Consider the following 22,082-nt stretch of genomic DNA (forward strand, 5'->3'; position numbering starts at 1 on the left):
AATAAAATCATAATTTAGGGATTTTTTTTTTTTTTTTATAATTCAGGGGGGTTTGTTGCAAAACTCCAATAGTCTAGGGGATTTTTTTGCATTTAACCCTAAAATAAAAGTAACTATAAATGAAAATCTAGAATCCAGTGCCAAAACAAGTAACAAAGATATATATATATATATTTAAATTTTATCTTCCAATGGTTAGAGAATTTTTTTTAAGCATAGGATGGCATATTTAAGGCTTCGTCATTTACTGCTCAGGCAATACTGTCACACTAAACAAAGATATTATTTAACAACTAGGGTTTTCTATTGAAGAAGAAGAAAAGAAAAATTGAAAAAAAAATTATCTACCTTATCAAAACAAAATAGATTGTAGTACAAATAAAGAAAAGGCGCCATTGTATCATTCCAGGAAAATAACATAAAACCCTATACATTTGTTATACAATTATGACTGCTGAAAAATCTCTCAAAATATTTGTCGACCTTTTTGTCTACTGTTTGTTCTTAACCACATTCTTAGTCAGTGTCCAATTTATATATTGAGGTATAATGAGATTGAAAGATGAATGCCTATTCAATTCACTTCAAGTTTATTGCTCCATCTCTTTCCAGCCATCTATATTTCAAAGTGAAAATTAAATAAGAACAATCCTGTGAGGTTGCAACTGCACAAATTTTCTATGTTTACTTTATAAATGCACAGCAGATTACCATTCTCTAGGTTTAGTTCCACTACAAAACAAATTGAAATGTTGAAAAAAGAGAGAATAAAAAGAATAAGACTGCAGTATCTTATGCCCAAAGATTGAATTCAATGGAGAATGGTTCCAGTAACCATTGTCTGTGGTCACACTGAACCTTGTAATCTGAATTTCAGCAAATTTAGATGTCTTCAGGAAGTTCGAGTAGCGGAAATTTCAGAAATTATGGAAGAATATCATCATGGATTTCATTCATTCTTTTCATTTTCTTTTTTCTTGCCACACCGATCAGAAAATCCTCTCCTTTTCCTCTTTATATCCTGCTGTCGTGTATTAACAAAATAAAACCTAATAATTACAACAATTATAGTGATGATTCTGATGAAGATAAAGGAATAGTTAATATATAATTTCGATTTATGTTGGGTCGTGCCACGAGATGGGAACACTTGCATTATTCATCATCATTATATTATTTAGGAATCCATCTAAAAATAAATTCATATTTGCTTGTCATGCTACGTTATTATTACTTGATATAGGAGCCAAAAAAAAAAAAAAAAATAGTAATTTTTACTTGATATATTACTAAAAATGAATAAATAAATGATAATGTTCTAAAATACAAGTTTAGCAAATAAGTAAAATAAGAATTTAGCAAGAACCAAAAAAACAATAGCAAATAAGAATCAACACATGTATTAACATGCTGACTTAACATTAAAAATTGGTTGAAGGATTTTATATAATTGCTTACAGTTATTGGTTGAAGGATTTATATAATTCGGGTTGAACCATTCAACCTATCCGACCCGCAAATATTCGGGTTGTTCTTCTTGTGTTGAAGCTAGAAATTGGGTTATCTCGGGCTAGTCCAGCTCAACCCAAAGTCTGGTTCAGGCTGTTCTTCGTGTGTTGAAGCTAGAAATTGGGTTATCTCGGGCAGTCCAACCAAACCCAAAGTATGGTTCGGGTTGGTCCGGCCCAAGTTGCAACCCTAAAAGGGGGTAGAGTTGTAAAGGTCTTCATGTTTCTCTGTCTTGCTATCAAGATTCGAAATTTTTTAAATTATTATTATTTTTTGTATTGGGTTGTCTTTGGTGCGTAGTATATTTATGCAGAGACACTGCGATATAACTTAATAGGTGTATTATGAGTTTCTCGGTAATTATAGATTTCAATTTGTATTTGATGCATTGTTTGTAGTATGGATTACATTCGCGGTATCACAAACTCAGACAAAATCAGTATAAATTGACCAAACCGGCCAGAACCCTTGAAAAAGGGTTGCATTTGATGTTAGATTTTGCGAATTATTACAGTTTAATTTAGTATAATTATTGATGAAATAGCTATGGTATAGCCCAAGTCCATAAGAGCAAATAAGTATTGAAGGAAAGGTACAGTAGCAATTAAGCAATTTGCCACCTGAAAATGCTGGACAATTTTATGGTTCAAGGCTATGATTATGACCACTGAACCAGCTCTGAATGTTATCAAATAGAAACGCTTAAAACCTTTGAAACGAGTAGACTTCTTTGAAATGCTTAAATATCCACCAAGCAGATTACAGTCTCCAAGTACTTTCGGCCATGGCTTCATAAAATCAACTTCATTCGGGCAGAAATAAAATGACAAAATAGCATACATACATAGTTTGGTTTCAAGCTCACCTTCTTTTACCTCTTTCCTGTCCCACTTTCAGGTCTTCAAATTCTACATGGAGCACAAAATGGCAAGCAAAAAACTACAGTTTCTGCCCATTTTTCCTTCATCTATACAAACATAAACCGGCCTAAAATTGCGCAACGCCACCTCCATTGAAGTATCGTTATCTATTAGCAATTCCATGGATCTTTCATGGTAATTATATTTTCATAGAACTTGTTCGCATTCATGATAGAATTGAACATTCTGTCCCTAAGAATGTAACAGGCAAGTAGTTCTCCTAAACACCTTTAAAAACTTATTACACAGAGTCCTGATCCCAGAGGCTAGGAATTATCACATCAAAGGGCATAAATCCGATCTACTTCTGAGTTGGAAAACTCGGAGTGATGCCACGAGTTGGATCCACTCCTTGCATGCTTCTCTCTCTTCCTCATCGACCTAGTTCTCTTGGACTTCACCACATAATAAGTCATGGTGCCAAGTACCCCAGCCATTATCACACCTCCCACAACTGTAACCAAAATTGCAGCCCACTCGTATTTTCGACCAACCACTATATAAGAGGAGGCCATAAATGCCACCGAAGTGCACACAGAAGCCAACCACATCAGCTTGTTAATAACTTCCACAACGCGTCTTTCAGCTTTTGTCTCACCTCTAACCAATGTAATCTGAACTACCACAACGGCCAAGGACGTAAAAAGCGCAATGGCATTGAAGATAAAGAAGATTTTGAAAGAAGTACTGCTCACCACCACAGCCATCCCATCATTATCATCCCCACCAGGCACAGTGAAAATAGCAGCAAAGGCAACTGTAGCAAAAAGCACAGCCACTACAGTTACTGAGTTGGTGGCATTATTGATCCCTTCTCGGTGGAGTTTTCTGAGCTCTTTGGCAATTCCACTAACATTTTTGTTAGTCCTCTTGGTTTGTTCAAGCTGGGTGTGGACATCTTTCTTGATTTGAGTGACGGTTTTCCTCAACTCATCCCTCGGTTGATTCAATTCATTAGCTCTGACGGCACCATAGCGACAAAGGCAGTCTTTAATTTCTGAGGACTCTTCAGAGAGGGGAAGCCCCTCAGCTATGTCAAGAGCTGTCTTATGATCTCTGGTCAGCGCATTAACATTGGTGTCTGGTAGGCGTAACAACTCATTCACTATCTGCAAGGCAAAGGCTAAAAGTAAACCAGTGCTTGGACATGTAGTTTTTGCAATTCAGACTAAGGATGGCTGAATATGTTTTAAATTTCTAACTAAGATTCTAGCCAAATAAAAAACTGGGAAAAGCAAAAAATGGGTAGTTAGGTTTGAGTCATTTTGATGAATAAACCCATATGATAAGGAAGAAAACAGCTGAGACATAAATTTAGAGAACCATAAATAGTCCACCTTTTTTTGGTTAAGTTAGCAGAAAGCTAAATCTGCATACAATGTCTGTTTTGATTTATATGCATTTCCTCTTAAATGAATATCAGAAATTATGTTTTAAAAAGTGCATTCAAAATCAGAGATGGAAAATGAAGTTCAGAGCCAAATTAAGAAAATTGTGTGCACAACAGCCATAAAATTTCATATCTTCTGTGAATTTCATAAAGCTTATTTAAGCTCTTTTTCAAACCTTATTATTGGAATAAGGGATGATCTAATCCAGTTTGAAATATTTAGGCAAACTTCATAAGATGATCAAAAAGTAAGTAATTCATGGAAATGGATCAAATTAATTTTAATAGTCTATGGTAAGGAGGAACTAGCCATTGAACATCCCAAAAGAAGGTATTGAAAGATGGAAGTTCAGAATCTCAGAATATACCACTGCTCGCTTTTTTCTGGTGGCTACATGTAATGCTGTGTTCCCAAACTTGTCTGGCAGCATCACAATAGCCGCATCAGCATCGAGAAGCAATTTCACCACCTCACAGTTTTGCCCTTTTACAGCCATATGCAATGCAGTCTGTCCTTTCTTATCTGTCCTTCTTGCCAATTGGGGATCTTTGTCTAGCAATGCCTTCACAATGTCTACATGTCCTGGTCTAGCAGCTAAATGCAATGCATTTTTCCCATTGGATTTAGAAATCTCCAACAAGGTGCAATCCTTTGACAGCAGTTCATTAACTACAGCCGTATGCCCTCTTGTAGCTGCAGATATAAGAGGGGTTGCATTCGATTGGCCAATTGTCTTACTTAGACTTGGGTCATGCTCTAGTAGAACCTGGACAATGCCTGCAACAAAATAGTACTATAAATGTACTAGTCTGGACCGCCTGGTTTTGTAAAGAAGGTGTATAATTTAGGAATAGAAGTAGAAAGATGTTTCAGTAAATCAAAGTAGCCCTCATGATATCTACTTATTAGGTCATCCAGAAGATTGACAAAGGAACTGCAGAAACAATTAGCATTTTGGAGTATCATTTATTCCCCAAGGTGCATGATGGACTAATTTATTTCCCACCGAGAATTTCTAAACCATGAGTCGGTATATGACCAACATCCGTGCAAGTTATATTTGTCCACAAATGAGTGTCTGTGCAGGGAATAAGCCTCCCAATCAAACCAATGCCAAGAAATCTTACGTCTCCACAAATGAAATTTTTGCATATGAAGTCAAGCTCTCAACATCCTATTCAAATCAGAGCCTTCAACACCTAGGTGAAGCTCTTTGGTCTGTGGCAATATATAAACTAAGCACATCTTTTTGGATATGAATGAAAAAACATCTGGGAAAATAGCAACAATACCCATCCAACAATAGTACCTAAGATGCTCAATTTAACATAGCATAAACAAGATAGAAGACTTCTAATAGCTATTCTATAACCTCCCATTTCATCACTAGAACCCACTCTATGATCTTCTTATTATATATTCAATCTCTTAAACACCTAAAAAGGGTCAAGCTTTTCTAAAGTTGAGTAAATGAAAATGATGAAAGCCATTCAGAAATGAACAGGAACAAAAACAACTAACAAAGTTTAGATTATCACCATGGTGTCCTTGACTCGCAGCTATATGCAAAGGATCAAACCCGGACCGATTCTTCTTCGTGATAGTTTCCTTATTGGAATGCTTCAACAACTCTTTCACAACATCAAGATGCCCTCTATCCGCGGCAGTGAACAACGCTGTCTCTCCCAATTCATTCACCTCATTCACCACCGATGCCCGAATCTCTGCAACCTCCGCATCGAAGTCTGCTCCGCTCAGAGTCCCCACCATCTGCGAATCGATGTCATCAAGAATCTGCTTCACCGCCGCCAGATCACCACGCTGCGCCGCCAGATGCAGCTCCGTGTCGTTGTGCCTGCCGGTCACCTGCTTCACGTACTTCTTCTTTCCAGCTTGATCCATCCGCTTTCCCGAATTCGATAGGACCAGAGCTGGTGCAGTCGCCGACGACGGCGACGGAGTTGGCGACGGCTCGGCCAGAGGGTTTTGACTTTGTGAAGGAGTCATCAGTCCCTTCTCCAAATCTCTCTCTCCTCCTACACAATCAATCAATTTTCAAAACTAGAGCAAACTAAATTACATTTTCTGGAAAATTGGTAGAGCAAATTAATTACATCAGTTTTATAAACTCTTCCATAAGCTTAGATAATTTATATATATATACCTCTATCCAGCTACAAATTAATTATTGATCATGATCTATGTCCAAGTTGATTGGGAGAGTGGAGAGAAAAAAAAGTACCTTCTTGGATGATTGAAGCCATGGTTGAGCTGAGAGGTGAGAGAGAGTATCAAACCCTAGAAATTGAATTTTTTTTGGAAGAAGAAAGCTCGAGATTTGTTAAAGTTATTGTTTAGTGGAAATTAGAAGAGTAAAATTAGTCCATAGGTATGAACTGCTGAAGAAGAAGATGATAATAGAGAGAGAGCACGCGTGAGAGGAAAGTGTGAGGAAGGGTCAGAGTTTGGCATATTAGTGTCGTGACTGATTTGTTTTTGCTAAGGTGCCCTTCTATTTTGGTGTATTTTGTTTAAGTTTATTTATTTATTTATTTATTTTTAAAGAAAAATAAGCATGTTACAAATTTATAATGTTAGTAAATTGTAAGATATATATATTTGGCAAAATGCACAATAAGATCGATTACATGGTATTTGTTATAAATTCTTTCTTTAAATTAACAACTTAAAGAGTAATCCTACTTGAGATGACACTCCATTAGTGAATTGTTTAATATAATTGTGGGCCCAATAGTTTTTGTGAGATACACAACTATATGGTGGTGTTAATCTTATAACTTTCTAATTTTAAACATGAAGTTGATTAAATGATAAAGAAGATGAAATATTATTTAAACTTAGTGATTTGTGTGGTAAGTGAATTTTGGCATGAAACTTTTATTGTGTGGTCTTTAATTTATTTTATTAATTTTTTATTATCATTTAAAACACACACACATATATATATACACACACATATATATATATATATATATGTTAGTTTTGATAATTGAAAAGACATGGTAATGGCAAAACCATATACTTGCACTTGAGCATCTGAAATTCAATTTTTGCAATGTAACAATGCATAATTTTTTATTTTACTCAATCAGTTATATATTTGATGCAATTTGATTAAAACGTTTAGGCTTTGTTTTAATACAAATGAAAGAAAAGAAAAAAAAAATGATAGTATTAATTACGTGAGAAAATAGAATAGAAGAAAGTAGAACAATAATTTTTATTTATATTTATATAAATAGAAAAGAAAAAAAAAATTGATATAATATTCTTATTTAAATATAATAGATTGGAGAAATTAAGAAAAAATGATAACAAACAAATTATTATCATTTCTTTTCTTTTCTCTCATTTGTATTCAAACAAAGCCTAAACATTGTAACCAAATTGCATCAAATATATAACTGATTGAGTAAAAGCAAAAACATTATTCTCTCTCTATCGTCTCTCTCTCTCTATCTTCTCTACACTTTCTTTGGTACACAATAATGGGAAATGAATTCAAATAGTGTAAAATATAGGGGATTTTCATGCAAATTATTTTATTTTGCTTTCAGACCCATACCCACTCTGAGTAGGTTCACTTTACTTGGACCATGTGTGTTGCTTTTCCCATGTGTTGCTTTGCTTAGTCAACATCTTCCGATCTACACAAAAGTTAAACAATTAAGAACCACTTTGATCTCCTTGTTTGGATTTTAGCTGCAGGAATGAACATACATCTATATCATCATATTGCAAATAAATATTGAGCAATCACACACACTGGTTATGTGTATGCTTGTGTTTATATAATTTTATATTTATGCGGTTCAATTATCTAAATTTTTAGAGCAGTGACATTTGAGTTTATTGCAGTGACTCTCCATTTATTTATACTGTGCAAAAAAATTTAATCGGTGCAAATATTACTATTCTAAAAAAAATAATGACCATGTTAGTTTTAAATAGGTGCAAATATTATTATTCTAAAAATCGATACAAATATAACTACTCTAAAAATTAATAATAATATAGTTTTAAAACGGTGTCTTCTAGTTTGCCCTTAATAATAAAGTTGGTTTTATATATATCAATTATATCACTACCCTAAAACTAGATAGCACCACTCATTCCCCCAAAATATTAGGGGCAAAATGATCTTTTAGTTTATCTATTATTTTTTATTAAATATTTTTTTTTAAAATATGAGCGTAATTTATATATTTCGTAGCATTTTTATGTGCAACAATTGATAGGGGTTGTCAATGTTAAAAAATGAACTAATTTGTATATAGCTTCAATAAGGCAAATTTCAGGGTGTTACTGGACTTATCCTAAATAAAATAAAATAAAGACACTTTTAGTAAATTTAAAGATGATTAAATATACTTAGTATTTACCTCTATTACGTTGAAACTATTTGTTGTTTCGGAGTCATGATTCCAAGCTCACAATGCAGTCTTATAGAATTATAATATTAAGGCTACATTATATTTATGTATATATTTAAAAAAACATAATATCAACTTATAATAAATAATCTTAAATAAGCTTATTTCAAAAATTGTCCCCATGGATATAGCGGTATTGGCAGGAATCGGAGAAGTATGTTCTTAAGATCTCATTTTCGAACCGTACTCCTGACTTAAATGGTACGTGTATTGTGGGGCCGATACACATAAAAAAAAATAAAAAAAAATCTCTCATAAATTCTAGTATGTATTTCTCTTTCATTTTTGTCTTTAATGTGATTTAATAATGACTAACTTTTTCTTCCTAATTTAACCTCTAAAATCGATTTATAATAGCCTCCATTCAGTGCTTCCTATAGGTTTTATTCTTGTAATACCCTTCTGTAATTATATTAAATTTCCAATAAGTCCATTTCTGCATTTATGTTTAAGGTAGCTGGAATCAAAATGATACTATAGAGATGAATTATTTATGTACCAACTATTTCTATAATAACTCCAATCATCACTGACATATTCTTTCAATAATCAACTTAGTATGTTTTTATTTTCTCCTTACAGTATCCAATTTATGAAAACAAGTTTAATATATAAAACATCAATAAGAGTAGGGTGCACACGGTTCGGTTCTGGTCGGAACCGGAACCGTTCACAACGGTTCCTTGAAATCGGAATCGAATCCGAAACCGGAACCGTTTAATATGAAACCGAACCGGAATCGAACCGTAAAATCGGTTCGGTTCCATGAGAACTGTTTGTTTGGCTTTTTTCCTATATTTCTTGTTAACATTAACAATCAAATGGATTAGAAAAGAAAACCTAAAGCCATGAATAGTCCGAACAGATGCATACTAGGCAAAAATATATGAGCCCTAGATCTAAAAGATGAGAGAGAGAGCAACAAAGGTGAGAGGGTTGACCTCTGATTTGATCTAGAAATTGGGAAGAGACAGAAAATGTGTAGGGGAGTTGGGAGGTAGACCAGCTGGAATAGGATGATGATTGGATTTCTGTTGACGAAGGCCGATATGTCTGGGTGGACGGTGGATCTCCATGAGAGAGATGTTAACCTCCTACCCGCAACTCTCAGCATCGCCTTTTACCTTTTGTTTGCTCAAATAACTTGATTAGGGTCTGCTCTTTCAAAGTGGAGAGCCAAAGGAGAGAGAGAATCTCAGAGATTTAGAGAAGGAGAGGACTGAGACTGAGAGAGTGAGAGATCTGAGAGAGAGGGCAAGTTCAGAGTTGAGAGAATAGAGATGGAGGCGGTTGCTGCGGCTGAAATGATTTGCCCTAAAAGTAAAAAAAATATAATCAAATATATATATATATATATATATACTGAGACTGAGAGAGTGAGAGATCTGAGAGAGAGGGCAAGTTCAGAGTCGAGAGAATAGAGATGGAGGCGATTGCTGCGGCTGAAATGATTTGCCCTAAAAGTAAAAAAAATATAATCAAATATATAAGATATATATATATATATATATATTTCGGTTCTGGTTCCAAAACCGAACCGAACCGAACCGAAACTTATGAGAATCGGAATTTTGGTTCGGTTCCGGTTCTACAGTTCTTTTGTGCATTCCTAAATAAGAGACTAATGGTGGCTATGTTAGGAGGAAATAAAAGAGAGAAATGAATGGCTATCCTATTCCTAGATAGGAGGAAAAGAGAATGGAAAAAAAAAAATGGAGGAGACGGAAGGATATTCCTAGATAGGAGGAAAAGAGAATGGAAAAAAAAAAATGGAGGAGATGGAAGCTATCCTTCCGGATTTGAGGAAGAGAAGGAATTTTTTTTACCACTTTTCTGTTCTCAAACAACATACATGAATCATTTTTCTTGAAAAGTGAGTGTGTAATAGTAAAATCATGAAATATCATTTCCTTCCTTCTTTTTTCTTTTCTTTCCAGTCAATCATTTTCTCCACTCAACCTTTCCATAGGAACATATCTCTGTATCATTTATCAAAATATTAATAATAGGGCATAAAATCCAAATATTCCTAAATTTCCTTGCTCAACATCATGGATAACTTTTTTAAAACTATTACTATTCAATCACACCTTTTGGAAGTCTATAAATAAAGATATTTGTACTTCAGATTCTGCAATTCAACTCAGTTTATTATTTTGTGTTCTCCTTCTCGATCCCAGTTATCTTTATAACAATTTCAATAGAGTTTTTATGGAATTCTTTTAGTATTGCTAACGGAGGAATTCAGATTTTGTTGTATCCTCGGAGCATTTTCCTACAGACACCAATAGCAAGCTCAATTCGATTGGAGACAAATAATATCTTAACATTTTGTCTTGATAAATTTACAATGCTGCATTAGAATTTCTTCTGTACCTTCCATTTTTTCTCCCCATTTTCCTTGTATCAAATAGAGCATAAAACCTCCAATTACTTGGTAAGAGCTAAGCATGTTTATCTTGTTAGCCCACTTTCCCAAGTCATACAAAGATGCTTGTTAGCCCACTTTCCTAAGTTGTATGCAAAGAAGTTCTTGATTTTTTACTCCACTTGAATCTTATAAAATCAAGATATGCTTAAAACAACTTTGATAAGCATGGTTCAGAGAATGAAAAACTAGGCTGGCAATGACGATGGGCTAAAATGGGAGAGATGTAGATTGAAACTTGAACTGGCCATGAAAGTCATTTCAGCAATAAGGAAGTCCCACATCGAAAAGTGACAGCCAAAAAAAGCAGAATTCATTTGCATATAATGTAAACATCCCAAATGATTAAAATTCACGCAGCCGTGTTTCGAGCACATAGCGAACTATTCTTTCGCCTTTTACTAAAGAATACCGTGTGCTCATCACTTATTGCGGCATACGCCCATTTTTGGAGGGGGGTTTTCTCTAGAAACTCTCCCATCAATTTCTAGTTATAAGGCTTCCCTTTATTTGCATGTGACATTATTATATGGTAATGATTTGGTCAATCACCATGTGACATATTAGCAAAAAAATTGAAAGACATTGGATGACGTGTCTTTCATAAAGTGATTGGCCCTTTTGCTAATGTGTTTTTCACACAGTGATTGGCTGATTACTACCATTGATTTCACTACCATGCCAACTCTCTATCCCTCTCAACATGACATAGTTTCCTTTTAAGTCATGAAACCAAGGCTCTATGTTGATTTTGTATCTGAATGAATAAGAAAACTAAGAGCTGTTTTCTTTAAGCTTCCAAATTGGAGTGTGCCAAGGCAATATGCTAAGCTCATAAACAAGGATCATTGAAAACCTTTTTTTACTGATGTTGATGAATGTAGTAAAAGCCAACATGGTTGGCTCATAACAAGAGTTCATTTAATAAAGTTTGTTCGGAAGTTGCTTAGACTTGAGTGACATGCTAGATAAAAGATTAAACTTGTGACCTCAAATGGGACACCGAAGGATAAACAAAGTCCAAGCAAAGGTTGAAAACAAGTCATATTTGGAAAGAAAATCGAGTGTTTCTATGATATGATTCCCCATCCCTAGCATGTTCATTATCAACATCAACAATGACATTTGCTACAATCAAAATTAGGCATATGCTTCTTGAAAACAATAACATTATCGGAGAGACATGAGAAGGCTATAGAGGATGTGTGGCCTATCCCTCTCGAGTTGAGGAGGAGGAGGTAACTTATTACTACTTTATTTTCTAATTGATACTCACAACCCTTCAAAAAATTGTTTACTTCGTGAGACACCAAGGCCACTTGAGTCCAACCCTTTAGGACCAAATTTGTACCACCTGAGTAATAAGCTAAGCTTGTAACCAGATCTAAAAGCAAGCGAGGTGGGAGAGAAAGTGGTGTACATTTTCATAAAGTAGAGAAAGAAGGGGATGATATCGCTGAAAAGTAGAGTATCAAATCAGTGGTCCATTGTATTGTCCACATTTAGATAATATCTATCTATTTTATGTAGTATTTTAACCTTTCTATAGTGCTTTTTGATTACTTTACTCTTTCCCTCACAATAGCTATACTCATTTATAATATACATAGGTCAAACAAATAATAATAAAATAAAAAATAGATAATGAGGTAAATGTACCACACCATCGCAGGAACTTGGGAGAAAAAAAAAAAAAAAAAGAGTACCACATCAATATTTTTTATTAAATAATGTTGATGTGGCTTTCTACTTTTATAAAAGTAGATAGAGTATGTATGTGAGGCACACTGGTTGTGTATACATTTTTGTGTAAATATGATGTGTCAAAATAGATTTGTACAAAAAAAATTAGATTATTTATTTTTAGCTCCAGCGGTTATTTTATATCTTTTGTATAAAAATAGATCCCATAATAACAACCAATTATTGTCATGCTTGGATCTTATATAATTTTTACAAACTTACTTAATATATGATTGATATGTTAATAGAATAAGAAAGAGGGTGGAAAAAGTAAATATAATGATGTGGCTGTGTAAAAAGATTATGTAAAATACACAATAATTTTACATATTGATAACATGATAGTGTAAAAAAAAAAATTATATATTATACGTGACAATGTATATTTTACACAAAAAAAATATTTTAATATAGCGCGGCCAGAGATGCTCAAAGCATGTTGTATTGTTACCCCTACTTTCCTGGGTGAGACAAAGATGCTCTTGGGTTTTTTAATTCTACTTTAGTCTTCTAAAATCAACATGCCTGAACAACTTTTATAAGCACAGCTCAGAGAGAGAGAGTGTGTGGCAATGAAGATGGGAATAAAATAGAGGGAGAGATGCAGATCAACAACTTTTATAAGCACAGCTCAGAGAGAGAGAGAGAGAGAGTGTGGCAATGAAGATGGGAATAAAATAGAGGGAGAGATGCAGATTGAAACTTGAAATGGCCATAATAGAAGTCATTTCGGCAGTAAGCAAGTCCCACATCGAAAAGTACAACCGATAAGAAGCATAATCCCTTGGTATATAATGCAAGCATCCCCAACTAGTAGAATCACGCAGCCGTGTGTTGAGCACAGAGCGAACTATTCTTTCGCCTTTTACTAAAGAATACCGTGTGCTCGTCACAATTAACGGCGTACGCCCATTTTTGGAGGGGGGTTTACTTTGGAAACTCTCCCACTAATTCCTAGTTATAAGAGTTATCTACTATCATATCGTAATTTATAGCAGTTGAATGGAGTAAAAACAAACATGCTGAGCTCATAATGGGAGTTCATTAATATAGTTTGGTCCTAAGTCTTCAGATTAAACTTCTGATTCTGAACGATAGATTTTGAGGAAGCATGTAAACTGTTTGGTTAAATGCCTGAGAGAGACTTGGCAACACGACAAATTCTGGTGGGTGCACTCTAATGGGTTGGGTTGGTGAAGATAGCATTCAAATTTGTTTTACTAATTGAGGAATGAAAACCGGCGGCTTGATTGCGTCGAAATTGTTGCCTTTTTGCGTGCATATGCTGGTGTGGGGTCTCTGGAAATTGACACATTGTTTCTCATACGAACTCGGTTCAGATCTTTGGCATATATGTTAACTACCCCTTGGTTGTTGATTAGCACAGAATTGTCGATAGCATTCAAATTTGTGTACCAACTATTTCTATAACAACTCCAATCATCATACAACATACATGAATCATTTTTCTTCAAAAGTGAGTGTAATAGTAAAATCATGAAATATCACTTCCTTCCTTAAATCTTTTTTCTTTTCTTTCCACTCAATCATTTTCTTCACTCCCACCTTTCCATAGGAACATCTTTCTGTATCATTTATCAAAATAATAATAATAATAATAAGGGTTAAGTGTAGAAAAGCCCCTATAATATAGGTTATGTACACAGGGTGAAAAACATCTCCAGTGAAATAGTGTACCATTTACTCCATTGTGAAATGAGTGGTCCAAAAATGATCACGTCACCCATGTTTGGGATGCATAGTAGGAAAATATTGGGATGCATAGTAGGGAAATATTGGGATGCACCTTACGAAAATATTGTGACGTACTTTTACTTACAAAAATGGAGGAAATCGACTATTGTGCAACTGGAGGTGATCCTTGTCCTATGTGCACAATGCATTCTTCCTTTTTTAAAAGGTGTATTTTAGTCCATAAAATTAAAAAAAAAAAAAAAAAAGGGTGCAAATAAGCCTAACCACTATTTGGTCAAAATTGGCATAAAGTAAATTTAAAAATCATAATTTACCCTTTTCTCATATCACCAAGATCAAAGAATATGTTTTCTTTTACTTCGTCTTTTTTTTGTTTTACTTTTAGTACAAATCATATTAAATGCAAATATTTATTTCTTTAGGTCAAAAAATTATATGAATGTTTTACATGAAACATATTAAATGTAAATATTTATTTTTGTAAATAACAAATTATATGAATACAATACAATTTTGCTTTTAGTACGAATCATATTAAATATAAATATTTATTTCTTTAGGACTGAAATTATATGAATATATATAATTTCATATTTTATATAATGCTTTCAAATTATTTGTTTATTCTTCCTAATAAATTTTGGTAAGGAATTTCTAATTTTTCAATTATACATATAAAATCATTTACTTTTACTTTTTCAAATATGTTCTTTACTTTTTTTTTTGGTCTATGATGAAACAAAATTATATATATATATATATATATATATATATATATATATATATATATAATATAGCTCTGTTATTTTTCATTAAAAAAAAAAAAAAATTGGTCCCATGCTATTGTATCATGTTGGAAATGGGGGCATTAAAAACATAAACTTTGGATGAGATTTGAAATAGATTCTGCTAATAATTTTTTACGGATCTCTAGACAAGCGCGTTTCTCTCCGCAAGGAGATGAACATGGTATATTTACTTTCTGAAATTCATTTCCGGATGAATGAGAAATTAGCTCCAAAGTGTAGTGTTTTGATAAGCCTAAATGGGTATGCAAAATGTGGGAAGTGTTTGTCCCACATGGAAAAAATGTTGAAACAAATTGAAATTTAAATAAGCTGAGTTTACGATTTGGGCTTGGGCTTGGGCCTAATTGTAAAGTCCAGATTATTCTTTTTTGGAATTTTGGATTGGGCCTAATTTTGGGCTGGGCTTATTTAAATGGGTTTCACAAATGAGTGGGGTTTTTGGGTAGTTGGTTTTTTTTTAATTAAAAAAACTACTTTTTAGTTTTCTAAAAGGTTACACCTTTTAAATTAAAAAACCATATTTTAGTTTTTTCTAAAGGGTTACACCTTTTAAATTAAAAAACCACTTTTAGTTTTTTTCAAAGGGTTACACCTTTTTCCGAACCATCATAACCCATAGTTGCACCCACTCAAAAAGGCACATTGCAACCTATTGGAATGGATGTGTCTATTGGTGAACAGACACCATGTGAACCATTGCAACTTATTAGAATTGATGTGTCTATTGGTGAACAGACACCATGTGAACCATTGCAACCTATTGGAATGGATGTGTCTAGTGGTGAATAGACACCATGTGAACCATTGCAACCTATTGCAATGGTTGTGTCCAATAATAAAAAGACGCACCCCATTCGAAAAGGCATTTCTGTTTCTATAAATACCCCCCTTTAGATCATTTGCAATTCATTCATTTTCATTTTCTTCTATCTCCCTCTCTAGACTAGAACCCAACCCAAGTGGGTTCAAACCATAGGTTAAGTGGTTCGAGCCACTTCGATCCTAATCCAATTTCATCGAACCATATTAAGATTGGTCCGAACCATCTGGTTCGGATTACACCCAATTCAGCATTTATATAGTATATAGATGCATTTTTGAGTCAGAGAGAGTATTACACGGAGGAGGTTCGCCGTATCTACGAGTTTGTAGTGCTGCTACTGGTGGATGTAGACCGTTGTATCCTGGGAGATAGACGCCACTGAATCCGCTAGCACCATAGCGGGGCGAATCTGTCTTAAGGACATAGTATCCAATACTAGCCTCGGTCCAGGTTCATTCCTTGCATATTATTATTATTTTATTGCTTTATTTTGTATATTTAATTAAATATAGAGTTGCATATTTAATTAATGATTTATTAGCATATTATTAATTATCTCATGACATATTAGTATAAGGGTTGTTATATTTTAAAAGTCACATTAAGCATATATTTCATCAACATATCACACTACTTTGATTAATAGGAAAAATGAACATAATTCATTGACAAGAGGGTATTATAGTCTTTTTATGCGAACATGAGGTATTTGCACCAAATTGATAGTATATGAAGGTTTTATATTACGCAGGGATTTTTTTGCACTATATTAATAATAAAGGGGAGTTTTTTGCACTTAATCCTAATAATAATAGGACATAAAATCGAAATACTCCTAAATTTCTTGCTCAACATCATGGATAACTGTTGGATATATTGTAATATATATGTACATAATAGAATGTGCCTGCTAAATTTAAATGATTGGTTGCAACTATTCAAATGACAACTATGTAAATGGGTCGCAACTATAACTATCCATCCACACCTTTTGGAAGTCTATAAATAAGGATGCCTGTACTTCAATTCTGCAATTCAACTCAGTTCCTTATTTTGTGTTCTCCTGGATCTCAGTCATCTTTATAACAATTTCAATAGAGTTTTTATAGAATTCCTTCAGTATTGCTAATTGAGGAATTCAAATTTTGTTGTATTCTTAGAGCATTTTTTTTCTACAGACATCACCGATAGCAAGCTCAATCCAATTGGAGACAGATAACATTTTAAAGAAAGTAAATATACGTCTCAAAGTTTATATTTTTATTTGATCATCAAGTTACAGAAGTTGACATTATAAGTGTTTGATCATCTTCAAGTTTAAGAAATTTAAACGTTGAAGTATCAGAAAGTCTTCAAAACACTTGGACTGCAAATCAGTGAATAAAATAACACAAAAATCATCTTCAAAACACGTGAGAACCACACTGAATCTTATAGTCCCTAGAAAATAGGGATGATTACTTGATGTGTAGGACTGATAACCATCATTAACGGTTAATTTAATCGTTAATCTTGGTTTTTAGTCTAGGAATAAGACTGGGCTTTCCCCTGGGTTTTTATTCAAATGTTTTGGGCCCTTTCTTTGGGCTGTGTTGCCTGTATCTGGGCCCTGTTATTACATTATTATAAAGAAAATTACATATAAGCAGAATTGGAGGTTCAAAATAACAAAATGGTCTATTTTAGAAGTCTAATTTTCAATTTGATAGATTTAAACAAAATAATTATAAACGCATCAAAAATTATAGTTAAAATCCCAAATACCCTCTTTATAATCTGACTTACTTTTTTGGTTGTCAAGAAATATGTCTCTTTAAGTGCTACTTGTTTCTATCTTTAATAAAATTGATTAATTATCAATATATATATATAATTCCGAATTATCTTTTCAAATTGATTTAATGTATATTTTTAGTGAGACCAAATTTACAAGATTATAGAATAAAATAAAATAATAAAATAAAAAAAAACGTACTAATAGAAAACCTATATTATTTTGCTGAGAACACCACGGGATTCCAATAAAATAATGTAACAAGTACTAAAATTTCATTCTCAAGACAATGATCATCTTTATTATAAAGTCAGGGAAGGAATGAAAGAAGTATTGCCTGAAACAATAAATCATATGTCTTACACCATAAAATCTTATTACAATTTTTATGTTTCAAAAACGTGTTTTGTGTCTTTAATTATTGGTAGGTTTATCTTGGTAAGTTTACTTTATTTTGCTTTTTAATTTATTCCATAATTTGTAAGTTTTGTCTCATTACAAATTATGCATGACAAAACTTTGAAAAGATAATTGGGAAACTTTCATTCTCACACACACACACACAATTAAGCAAGGAAACAAACTACTCAAAAAAAAAAAAAAAAAAAAATGCTTCTGCAGGCCGCGGCGCAACACCAAGAGTCTCTTCCGAAACGGTCACAGTCACAACTCCATACCATCTCCGGCGGAGGAGGAACCAAAACCCTAAAAGCCCTTCTACAGGCCGCGGCGCAGCACCGAGATTCTCTTCTGAAACTTTCACAGCCCCATAACATCTTTCTGCGGAGGAGGAGGGAGGCAATTAATTTAAGATGGAGGACGAGGAAGTATCATTGTTTTTGGTTGCCTCTTTTGATGGTGGGCCATATATTGCTGCAATTTACGAAATCAAAATTGGAGTAGGAAAATGGGGATCTAAATTTGCAAGAGTTAGTCCTCTGCAGAAAGCGTTTAGTTGCTTAGCAGAAGAAAGAGTATATTCACCGGTTGGTTGTGAAATCTCAGGATCGCACATGTTGTTGATGGCTTCATATCTGAAGACGAAAGAAGACAGTTTTGAGCAGCTTCAACCCCTTCTTTTCGATTCAAAGACCAAAGAGTGTTTCGAATTGCCATTCCCAGAAGCAACAAAACCTAATCCCGTAGTGATGGCTGTCGGTGGAAGAGGTTTTTATGTGCTTGCTGGAGGCACCACGATGTCTTGCGTCGACATACACCCACCTTGTTTCGAACGTTTGGATCCTTTTCAAGGGTGGGATGATGATTCTTGTTTCCTCCTACCTGAGTATCGTTTGGACACAAAATCACCCACGGTTGTCTCCGGTTACGCAGTCGTGGACGACTGTATTCTCACTTCAGTTTATGATTTTCTTTACGGAAGCACAACTGGATTTTATTATTACAGAGTCGGGAGTAACATGAAGCAGTGGCGGGTCCTCAAAAAGACAATGGAGAATTCTGGGTTATTCTACCCCATCTTTGGAAAGGCTGAATAAGTTGATGGTTACATATACACTTTGGGATGTAATTATAACTTTTTTAAATCTTCAATGAATGCAACACTTGAAATTTAAGGAGTAAAATCACGAATGAAGCATAAAATCGATGCAATGAAACAAGATTGAAACATTTCACATCCACGACAAAAGAAATATGTCCTAAACGCATGTGCCAACACATAAGCTGTTGTTGTACAATAGTTGTTCAATCTCTCAGCTGCTGCTGATGCGAGCCCGTGTTTTCGTCTTCAGAAGTTGGGATGTCACAGAAATACCAGAAGTTCGTCAGGGTGAGGCAATGCATGGAAATCTGGGGGCACAAGCAGCGCTGGACAGCCCCATTGCTCGTATTATTGCTTCACGAGAGAACCCATAAGGCTTTATTAGATGAAACAATATTAGAAAATGAAGCTGAACGTTCTGCTGGTATCATTCAATCTATTGGTGTTCCGGTGCATTTTAGAGAACTGGAATTACCAGTGGATTGTGGTCCGTCATTGTCCCCCGGTTGCTTAGTTCATTTGGGAGAGAAAATATTTTGTATGATGCAGACTGGTTTCAATGTTGACCCCTCCAACACTCAATATGTTTCCATCTTGATCGTCCAAGTTTCTGATGACATGAAGGAGCTTTCTGCGCCTTGAATATAAACAACCTCGGTCCGGCGAGTTTAACATCACTTTTTTTTTACTCCCAGCAGAGTAAATATTCCTGCGGCATGTCGGAATTCTGGACAAGGGGTCCCATGGTTCAGTTTGAGCGGCCTGAGGATCTCGAATTGGACATGCGTCTGATGGCAGTGATGGATCCACCAGAGCTGGAGTCGGTACCCGAGGCTGAATCAGTGGATTCAGTGGATTGTTTCCTGCAGTCGCTGGGTCTTAAAAAATATTCAAAGTTATTCAAAGATAAGAAAATTGATAAAGCCACCCTTGTATGCATGACTGATGAGCAACTCAAGGATTTTGGATTACCAATGGGTCCAAGAAGGAAAATACTTTCGGCATCGGAGACTGAAGTTTGTATGGAGCTCAACGTTTTTGACTAACATGGGCCTGGGTTTTAACTTGTTCGACCTTGCTATAATTATATTGCTGGAGGTGGCTTCAGTGAGCTTATCATTTGTGTGGAGTCATTAGAAGATTGATAGCTTCAAATTAATTTTCTGAGTTATTCGAGAGCTGTTATTTAGGTCAAATGCAATAGTTATTCAGTTCCTTTATTTAAGGCTAATGAGATTCATGAACATTTTATTATTATTTTTTATAGATATAAATGCACTGATCTTCCTTCTCTTTAAAAAAAAGGATCAGAAGTCTTGTCATCCCCAACAATGTGATAGTTTACCAACAGTTGACATTGGTTTTGGCTCGCTGGATTCAACTATAGCAGTAAATATCATCACCGAAATTCGGGGTGACAAATAGGCGGATTAGGTTGGATTTGGATTGAGTTGAAAATATATCAAATTAAATTTATATTCAACCTGTTCAGAACGGGTTGAAAATGAGCGGGTAAAAAATGTAAAGGGTCAATCCATTATTACTCGTAGACCCATTAATTATTATTATTATTTTTTTAATTATTTTCTTTTCGGAAGGTTTTAAAATTTTATTTAATAACAAATAAAAAAAATTGTCAAACTCAACAATATTTATCTATTAATGTTTTAAAAATAAAATTTTCTAAATTTTTTTGATATTTACAAACATGGAAAAAGCAAATGTAATTTGCATATTTGAAAAAAATAATAATAATAATTTGACCTGTGAAACCCAATTGACCCGCCCAAAATATTGATGTTTACAAACATGTAAAAGGAAAATGTAATTTGTGAAAAAAAAAAAAAAAAAATTTGTCCCGTGAAACCTAACCGACCCGCCCAAAATATTGATGTTTTAAAAATAAAATTTTCTTAAAAACTTTTATGTTCACAAACATGGAAAATGAAAATGTAATTTGCATATTTGGGAGGAAAAAAAAAAAAAAAAATTGACCCGTGAAACCCGACTGACCCGCCCAAAATATTGATGTTTAAAAAATAAAATTTTCTTAAAAATTTTGATATTTACAAACTTGGAAAAGGAAAATATAATTTGCATATTTGAGGGAAAAAAAAAATGACTCGTGAAACCCGACCGGCCCGCCCAAAATATTGATGTTTAAAAATCAAAATTTTTATGTTTACAAACATGGAAATGGAAAATGTAATTTGTAAAAAAAAAAAAAAAAAAGGAAAAAAAGCCAACCCGTGAAACCCTATTGACCCGTCCAAAATATTGATGTTTTAAAAATAAATTTTTTTTTTTAAATTTTAATGTTTACAAAATGGAAAAGGAAAATATAATTTGCATATTTGGGAAAAAAAAAATTGACTCATGAAACCCGCCCAAAATATTCGAGCTGGCCCAACCCAACCCGATTTCAGATTGAGGTTGGGTTGGGACTGGGCTGGGTTGAGCCAGCCCAACTTGCAGCCCTAATCGTGAGTGAGTAAATTTTAGAGAGAGAAATGAGTTGAATGTAATATAAGAATAGATGTATGTTTTGTGTCTATTATGTGCTTGGGTGAAATATGCATATTCAAGCCATCTTGACTCTCAAATTAAGTGGTTAAAAATTACCCAACATATTTTTGACCCATCTTAAATATGGTTCACCCAAAATCATTAAAAAGCGGGTGGATATGGGCGGGTTGATGGTTTCTGACCCATTTTGCCACCCTTAACCGAAATAACGGCAAATATATATATATTTTTTCACGGCAAGAAATACACTTACACCAAATTTTTTATTGGTCCTCGACCTTCCACTTTAGAATATGAGACGGTACCACTAGACCTCAAGGGTCTTGATAAATTTACAATGCTGCATTTGTTGGCTTTTTTCTATTATAATTATTGTACTATAGGCAAATGAGGTTTGCTCATATTCATCTACACTTTTCAAAGTGAATGTCTTCAGGACTACTACCAAAATTGACTTCCACTACTATTGCAATTCTCTCCCTCTTTCA

At 34.0% G+C, this 22,082-nt stretch overlaps 1 protein-coding gene and 2 non-coding genes across 3 annotated transcripts; 2 read left to right on the forward strand and 1 right to left on the reverse strand.

The window, feature by feature from the left end:
- Window positions 1–2,219: 2,219 nt before the first annotated feature.
- Window positions 2,220–6,275, reverse strand: LOC132311995 (ankyrin repeat-containing protein ITN1). Its single transcript, XM_059810196.1, has 4 exons — window positions 6,063–6,275; window positions 5,359–5,856; window positions 4,188–4,597; window positions 2,220–3,538 (listed from the first exon to the last, which is right to left on the reverse strand). Exons 1-4 carry the CDS (start codon window positions 6,082–6,084, stop codon window positions 2,711–2,713), a joined length of 1,758 nt encoding a protein of 585 aa, XP_059666179.1. The 5' UTR covers window positions 6,085–6,275; the 3' UTR covers window positions 2,220–2,710.
- A 4,785-nt stretch (window positions 6,276–11,060) lies between these two features.
- LOC132315140 (U5 spliceosomal RNA) lies at window positions 11,061–11,178 on the forward strand. Its single transcript, XR_009483577.1, has one exon. It is a non-coding gene; the product is annotated as a U5 spliceosomal RNA (small nuclear RNA).
- Window positions 11,179–13,270: 2,092 nt separating this feature from the next.
- LOC132315138 (U5 spliceosomal RNA) lies at window positions 13,271–13,387 on the forward strand. The gene has a single exon (XR_009483575.1). It is a non-coding gene; the product is annotated as a U5 spliceosomal RNA (small nuclear RNA).
- The last annotated feature ends 8,695 nt before the right edge of the window (window positions 13,388–22,082 follow it).

The sequence above is a fragment of the Cornus florida genome, unplaced genomic scaffold, assembly GCF_030987335.1.
Source record: "Cornus florida cultivar Cherokee Brave unplaced genomic scaffold, ASM3098733v1 CherokeeBrave_3.0.0_Hap2_Chr06, whole genome shotgun sequence".
NCBI classification, from domain to species: domain Eukaryota; kingdom Viridiplantae; phylum Streptophyta; class Magnoliopsida; order Cornales; family Cornaceae; genus Cornus; species Cornus florida.